The 9115-nt window shown below is 36.8% G+C and overlaps 1 protein-coding gene across 1 annotated transcript; it reads right to left on the minus strand.

The window, feature by feature from the left end:
• Nucleotides 1-642: 642 nt before the first annotated feature.
• Nucleotides 643-1587, minus strand: LOC101559177 (olfactory receptor 52M1-like). Its single transcript, XM_004618326.2, has one exon. It carries the CDS (start codon nt 1585-1587, stop codon nt 643-645), a length of 945 nt encoding a protein of 314 aa, XP_004618383.1.
• Between the last annotated feature and the right edge of the window lie 7528 nt (nt 1588-9115).

Consider the following 9115-nt stretch of genomic DNA (forward strand, 5'->3'; position numbering starts at 1 on the left):
TGGTGACCAGTAAATTTGCATCTACCCCAGTGGGCCTGCATGAATTCTGGGAGAACTCTGAATACACAGATAGCATCAAACAAATTATATTTACTTTTAAAGGAGAATGTTTGGTGGAGTTTTATAGCCCATGTAGTTCAGTGGCAAGGACAAGTTATTCTTTACGAATGTGAAGTTGAACATTTCTACATTTCTTTTTGACACCTTTTTTTTATGTGTCAGTGCAAATACAAGACTCAATTGTTTAATATACTTGTAGGACACTGACTCTTTAATATCAACTTATATACTGACAGTAATCAATATTTTAAACTTGCATCATGTATGTGAAATTTTTCTGAAATATTTTTACATTTAACCCATGTTTTAATTCACTACAGGAGGATAAATTGTTTCCTGTTGCACCACTGAACATCAATAGCAGCAAGGAGGAGGCAATCCTTAGAAATCTCCTTAAAAATCCCAGGAAAACACAAAACATATACAAGTTGGGAAATTTCTATCATGTGTTGTTATTCTTTTTCATTAAGTATGATAAAAATATCTTAGCTTAGTGGAACAAAAGTGTATTATCAGTTATTAGAAAGGGTTCAAATAATTTGTTTGATTTTGTTGTTACATCTGTATTTATTTCCAAAATGATCATACAGCCTTCATCCTCAACGAGCTAAGGACACGTTCTCGAATTTTCTTGGTCCTAATTCCATAAACAATGGGATTAAGAAATGGTGGTACCAGGAGGTACATATTGGCAATGAATATATGGATCTGGGGGGCGACATTGTGGCCAAATCGATGAGTTAGAAAGGTAAAGACAGCGGTGGAGTAGAAAACAAGAATGACACAGACATGGGAGCCACATGTGCCCAGAGCTTTCAGGCTGGCTTCCCTCGATGGGAGACGAAAGACTGCACGGAGGATTAGGACATACGAGATAGCAATGAAAAATCCATCGCAGGAACCAATGACGGAGGCCACACTGAGACTGTAGCGCTTGGTGGCCCCTGTGTCCACGCACGCCAGCTTTATCACGGCCATGAACTCACAGTAGGTGTGGGCGATGATACGGGTTCTGCAGTAGGGCAGCCTCTTGAGCAAGATGGGATGCGGGGAGAAGAAGGCCACTCCCCGGAGCACCACCGAAGCTCCCATTTGAGCAATGCGAGCATGAGTGAGAATGGTCGTGTGGCGCAGGGGATGACAGATGGCCACGTACCGATCAACGGCCATGGCCAAGAAGAAGCCCGATTCCATGGCAGTGAAGCTGTGGATGAAGAACATCTGGGCGAGGCAGGCGTCAAACACGATGTCCTGGGCTCCAAACCAGAAGAGACAGAGCATGCGGGGCAGTGTGGACGTGGAGAGCACCAGGTCGGTGACAGACAACATGCACAAGAAGAGGAACATCGGCTCGTGGAGGCTGCGCTCTGCTCTCACGACGGCCAGGATAGTCACATTCCCCACCACGGCCACCACATACATGGAACAGAAGGGAATCCCGATCCAGACGTGCAGGTGCTCCAGTCCGGGGATGCCCAGCAGCAAGAAAGTGTGGGAAAGGGTTTGAGATTTGTTGGCCGGTCCCATTGTGCTGCTGCCTTCTTAATTTTGTGGACAGAATCTCCCGTTTTAGGGCAAATGTTTTCTGGCAAGGTCATCACAAACCGATCTGGGAGCAAAGAAAAACCAGATCTGAAAGACCCCAAGATGTCATATTAGAAAAAATACAGGATGTGCAAAGATGCACCGAGTATAAAAAAGCTTAGGAACAAGAAATGAAAACCATACAAGATACAAAGTGCTAATTATAAATCAGCATTAATCTCAGGAATGTGTTAACAACAACAACAACAAAACCCTAGCTCTGTTAGCATTTAGGTAAATAAAATCAAGACGCCTTTTTAAACTCACAATTTGTTTTAATTACGGTGAAATTATATTTATATAATATCTTAGATAGAAAGCATATTAGAAATTATCTAGTCTTATTTTTTATAGTGTCACCCTGAAATTTAATTTTGTAACTGGTGTCTGAGTACTCTTAGGTCTGAGTCAATTAGACAGTTCATGACATCTTTTCCTAGTACATATACCAAGAATTAGTCCTTAATCTTGAGATAGTGCTGCCTCTCCTCTGGAGTTCTCAAACTTACCTGCTTTCTATAGTGATGTCTGCACAAAATATGAGGCTTAATAGTCCTGCTTCTGTCATCTCTTATAGTGAAATATTCCATACTCATAGATGAATTCATTATCTTTGTATGAAGCCATTTCATTCATAATGATCCAAGTTTTTAAAAATCCTCTGTATGTTCCATCGTGGGTCCTGTTTTTAATTTTTATTACTTTTGTTTTTATCCCCAATGTTATCTAAATGTATTAGTTACTAAGCGCTCCATATACTTTCTTCCTACTTTTATTTATGTTATTTATGTTATTTTAGCTCATAAAATTTGATATGAATAGGGGAGAGTAATTCTTATTTCATTCTATCATAAAAAATATTGATTATTCAAAGAAATGATGAAGAGTTTCATGAAATGTTAAAGGGACTTCTTTAAAGGAGCAAGACAAATTTCTCAGCTCCTAGCCATATGGTATGGATTCACTCAGGGTGCTCAGGTTTCCCTCTACCAAATTAATAAAGGTTGTTTATTCTTAGTTTGCTAATGATTTTATACTTTTTCAGTTATGAACTAATGTTTTATTTATATTGAAATAGTATGTCCATTCAGGTGATCTTTTTTACAAACTTTTACTGTACGTTTTTATTGATTAATGCAGATACTTAAGCATTCTCTATCATCTAATATTTTCTATTATAAATCCAATATTCCCTTTATAGTATGAAAGACACTTCTATACCTTTATAGATCTATTTAGATTTTCTATTAATTTTTCTTAATTTTTTTCTCCTCACTCTAACTAAATAATTTAATGAAGTAAATAATATATGTAAAATATTAGCATGGAATCATTCATACAATTTTTATTTATACCTATAAAGAGAAAGATAAACATTTTGAAAATTTTTTATCAACATTTATTTATAGTTTGGTGGAATTCAGTTTAGCTTTATTCATTTATATATGTGTAGGTGTTACCACCTCCAAAATAAATTTTTTAAATATAATTGTTGAGAACTTTACCAGGAGCAAAACATAAAGCTATTTGACCCTTAAAAGTTATAAAAATGAATGTTTTTAGAGAAAATTGATATAGCCATACTCACTTTCATAAAGAGGCAAATGACATGAGTTTTATACATCTGAAATTTTCTCATGGTGTTGTCATGTTATTTTTAAATGTATCCAGAAATCTAAGGATGCAATAATTCTAAGTTTTGAATTCCATGTAAAGATTACAACGCACAACACTAATCAGAGCTCAAATAAGTGATTTCAAAGTGTGCATGAATATACTCATATAAATATATCTAATACAGAATCAAGATAGATACTAAGTTATACCTATAAATAATACCATAAATTTTTGCTCAGAATTATTTTTCTTTCAGACTAATTGTGAAGCTTCTGGCCTGAAATCAAGGGTGTGTCAAAATAATCACTTCATTTTTTATGTTTGAAACAAAGTGAACTGAGGATAAAATTTTTTGTTCCATAAAGTTTTGACCTGAAAGATTTTCTCTGCCTTCCACCTTCATTAATATATACAGATTAAATGCTTTGAATATTGTTTAAATAAAAAATAGCTAAAGTGATCAGGAAAAAGTAATAGTATTCTGGAGTATTGGAAAAATAAAAGAACTAGAGAAGAGTTTGGTTAAGACTTGTTCTTAACCAAAGAACTATCAACATATACAGAAAAATCAAACTTGATTCTGAGCATTCTTCCTTCCATAATAGTTGTATGATTGACTAATGTCTAATGTCAATCATGTTGTCAATTTCTGAAAAGGATTTGGCTGTTCTCAGTATACTGCTTTCTCTGACATCAAATACAGTCCTGCTCAGTTTGAAGGACATTTAATTCTGATCTGGAGTGTTCATGACCCCAAACCATAAGTAGTCAACAAGTTAAAACAATTTCAGCATTTTGGGAGGAAACAGTCTTTTTGATATCTTGCAATGATATCATATTTATGATAGATGAAACAGTGTTTGAAGAAGTGGTTATTTACTAAGGTATTTAAAAAGGTGGACATTACCTTTTCATGGATCTCATAATTCTATAAATGTAGACATTTTGGATATATGTTTTCTCTTCTCTCTCCTGTTTTGTATATCTACCTTAATAAAGTCACCCAAAATAAAATCTCAGAGTCTTCCAGAGATATATGTTCTATGCAGAGCATATGCCTTGAAATGTGCCTACTGAATGGGAATTACAGGCAACTTAAAATCTCAGTGGATTAAAGATTAAAGCAACAGGGGAGCCAATAGACTGCTGGGATAATATGCCTTTTCCCAAGCTACAAGCTTTAAATTATTTTCAGATAGAACTATTATTATTAACTATTTAACATAATAAACATGGATGCTTTTATTTCCAGAAGGTCTGCTGAATGCTTTGATGTGGAATATATTTGCTAGTAACATAAGAAAAAAATGACAAAATAAGTAAAACCAGTTTTGATCTACAAGGAAAACAGCATTTATTAAACTCTAGAGTTGGTGCTTAAACTTTCTCCACACATTTATCTTCAAGTGTCTGAAAATTTTAAAAGACATTCCAGTAAATGCAGATATTTATAGACTAAATAATGTGAAGAGAACAGAGAAATAGTCTGGATGGTAAAGAACGGGCAATATCTCTGAGCCCATTTCAACCCCGCATAAGATATGATCCTTGTGTACAACCTGGGGTCACTCTAAACACAAAGATAATAGTAGGCCCTGAATATGGTTGGGTGTAATTCTAGAACCTAAACATAACCATATTAAAAACATTAAAGCTTGTAAAGGGTAACATCCGTATGTGAATTCAAATATCTCTGGCTTCAAGTTTCATTTACTTTACTGCAATATTACTAATATTTAAAAATAAACATTATTACTCAAAGGAAATCTAGTGACCAGGGTGCTATTATTTTATATCCCTCAAAGCTGAAAGTATGATTGGAAAAGAAAATAAGCAGGCATAGACTATGAGTACAAGTATCAGACTATATTGGATTGCTCATTTTTTATAGTAACTAAATGCTTTGAATAGCAAACTAGATAATATAATTTTAGTAGGTAAAATGTCCAACCAGATGGTAGACACTGAAAAGTACGCTAAAGGTTGGCCTGAGAAATGTATCCCTTGAAAATTTTACTAAAAAATTTTAGTATGAGCCCCACCCGGGACTGCCACCCTAGTGGCCTGCACACCGACCCCAAGGGCCGCAGCCATTGTCTCTTCCAGCACAGGTGTGTGCTATTGTGGGGAAAGGGGTGTGGCCTAATCGCCAGGGGCGTGGCCTAGGCAAAAGTGGGCATGGCCTCTTTTCAGGCCACAGATATTCTCCTAAGACCCATCAATATATTGTTTCATCTCAGCCTTTATTACCTATATCATGTCCAAGAGTACCATCCTAGCTATCTGTAAACAGTAAGATAATAAAACACAACGCTTCACATAAGGATTAGAGGAACATCTGAGTAGGAGGCCATGTTCTAGAAGGGGAAATAAAAAGGCAAGCACCATTGACCGAGCCCATCCACAATCCTTTTTAGCAACAAGAGGAAACAGGGATATGGATCTTCAGGGTCCCTCTTCCAAACCACCCTAACAACATGAAAAAACAGCACAAATCCCCACTGCAAGGAGAGAACCATGAAAGGAGTCCAAATGACTCAATAGACGTTTCCTACAAACTTCAGCTCTCTGAAAAAGAATTCAGAGGTGAAATCCTGAAGTTGTTCAATGAACTCAATGGAAAGATTGACAAGTTAAAGGAGGACCTGACAGAAATGATACAACAGACAGCTGAGAAATTATGGGAAGAAATGAGAGCAGAAATAAAAAAAAAACTACAAAAGGAAATTTCACAAATAAAGGATTTGGTAGACCAATTAAAAAACTCAGTGGGTGCCCTCAATAATAGAATGACTACAGCAGAAGACAGAACCAGTGAGCTTGAAGATGAGCTGCAGGCAGCCTACAGGCAACATCAATCAATGGGGAGTCACCTCAAAAATAGCTCTAGGAAGAATCGGAATCCTAGGGGATGATTTCAAGACGAACAACATTAGAATCATCACAGTACCAGAAGGACAGGGAACCATCCCCAATGAAAAAGCCACAGTCAAAAAAAATCATTCCAGGAAAGTTCCCAGAGCTATAGAATGCAGACATCCAGATTCAAGGAGCCAGAAGGGTGCCAGCTAAAAGAGACCCGAAGAGAAAAACTCCAAGACATATCATAGTTAGGATGATGGAGGTAATGGATAAACACACAATACTGCAAGCAACAAGGTCGAAGAAGGAAATCACATTCAAAGGAGCACCCCGTAGATTCACAGAAGACCTATCGGAGGAAACACTTCAAGCACAAAGGCAGTGGTGGGATATAGTGAAAAAACTCAATGAAATGAATGCTTCACTAAGAATACTTTATCCAGCCAAACTCAAAGGAATGATACACTATTTTGCGGTTAAACAACAATTCAGGAACTTCATAGACTCTAAACCAAACCTAAAAAAGGACTAATGGGGCTACTGTAAGACAAGAAAAACCCCTACAAGCACAACAAACCCTTACAGAAAGATGGCATAAAAACCCATGACAATAATCTCTCTCAATGTCAATGGTCTTAATTCACCAATTAAGAGACACAGACTGGCAAAATGGATTCAAAGACTGAACCCAACATTCTGCTGCCTGCGAGAAACATATCTGAATAGCCAGAACAAACACATACTCAAAGTCAAAGAATAGAAAACAATCCTGCAAGCAAACAACTCCCTCAAAACAGCTGGGGTGGCTTTACTAGTATTGGACAACATAGACTTCAGGTCAAAAAAGATTAGAAGAGATAGTGAAGGCCATTTTTCATTAATCAAGGGATATGTATAGCAGAAAGAAATCACACTCCTAAACGTGTACACACCCAATGTGGGACCAGCTAACTACCTACAACAGCTGCTAAAAGATCTTAAGATGGACATTGTGAGCAACACAATAGTAGTTGGAGACTTCAATACTTCCCTATCACCTCTGGACAGATCAAGATTAAAACTCACCAAGAAAATACTGGCTTTGAAGGAAGAAATAGAAGAGAGAGGGTTAATAGATCTACACAGGGCTTTATATCCCCCCAAAAAGGAATACACATTCTTTTCCTTTGCACATGGAACATTTTCCAGAATAGACCATGTGCTGGGCCACACAACATACCTCAACAGAATCAACAAGATAGACATTGTACCAGCTATGTTTTCAGACCATGATGCACTGAAGATAGAAGTTAATAATGGACAGATGCAGAAAACCAAATCTAACACCTGTAAATAAAATGGCTTGATGTTGAACAATGAGTGGGTCTGGAAGGAAATCAAGGAAGAAATCAAAAGTTACCTGGAAACAAATGAGAATGAAGAAATGAGCTACCAGAACCTGTGGGATGCAGCTAAAGCCATATTAAGGGGAAAATTTATAGCTCTGCAAGCATATCTCAGGAAGGAATAAATAACTTGACTTCACAACTCAAGACCTTAGAAAAGGACCAACAAATGGAGCCCAAATGAGGCAGAAGGAAATAATGAAACTTAGAGCAGAAATTAACGACATGGAAACCCAAAAGACAATTCGAAAGATCAATGAAACCAAGAGCTGTTGTTTTCGAGAAAATAAACAAGATTGATAAACCACTAGCAAGACTCACAAAGAAAGAGAGAGAGAACCCTTATAAGCAGAATCAGAAATGAAAAGGGGAACATCACAACGGAAACCAAAGAAATTCAAAAGATCATCAGTCTATTTTGAAAAGCTATATGCCACAAAACAAGAGAATCTAGAAGAAATGGATAAATTCCTGGATTCCTATAATCTCCCAAGGCTGAACCAGGAAGACCTGGAGTTCCTGAATAGTCCTATTAATATCAAGGAAGTTGAAACAGTAATCAAAAATCTTCCCAAAAGCAAAAGCCCAGGTCCAGATGGATTCACTATCGAATATTTCCAAACATTGAAAAAGGACCTATTGCCAGTTCTTCTCAAGCTTTTCCAGGAAATTGAAGAAACAGAAACCCTCCCAAACAGTTTCTATGAGGCTCATATCTCCCTAATTCCAAAAGCAAACAAACACACCACAAAAAAAGAAAACTACAGGCCAATATCCCTGATGAACACAGATGCAAAGATTCTCAACAAAATATTAGCAAATTGAATTCAACAACTCATCAAAAAGATCATGCATCACAACCAAGTGGGATTCATCCCGGGGATGCAAGGATGGTTTAACATTTGAAAATCAATCAACATAATCCATCATATCAACAAAAGAAAAGATAAAAATCATATAATCATATCAATAGATGCAGAGAAAGCATTTGACAAGATCCAGCACCCATTTATGATGAAAACTCTCGCCAAAATGGGTATAGAAGGGACCTTCCTCAATATAGTCAAAGCCATCTACCACAAGCCTACGGCGGCAAGCATCATCCTCAATGGGGAAAACAATAAGACCCTTTCCTCTGAGAACAGGGACAAGACAAGGATGCCCATCCTCTCCTCTTCTGTTCAATATAGTACTGGAAGTACTTGCAATAGCGATTAGGCAAGAAAAAGATATTAAGGGCATTCAGGTAGGAAAGGAAGAAATCAAGCTCTCACTATTCACTGATGATATGATATTATACTTAGAAAACCCTAAAACCTCTACCAAGAAACTCCTAGAAACAATAGACTTGTATAGTAAAGTTGCAGGCTATAAAATCAATACCCAAAAGTCCATGACTTTACTATATGCAAATAATGAGAGAAGAAAGTGACATGAAAAAAGCAATCCCGTTCACATTTGTGCCTCAAAAAATCTAGTCCCTCAGAATCAGCTTAACTTAGGAGATAAAGAACTTGTATAATGAAAACTACAAAATGCTACTTCAGGAAATAAAAGAGGACACGAGGAAATGGAAAGACATCCCATGCTCATGGGTTGGAATAATT

Source organism: Sorex araneus, chromosome 6 (assembly GCF_027595985.1).
Source record: "Sorex araneus isolate mSorAra2 chromosome 6, mSorAra2.pri, whole genome shotgun sequence".
Lineage (NCBI taxonomy): Eukaryota > Metazoa > Chordata > Mammalia > Eulipotyphla > Soricidae > Sorex > Sorex araneus.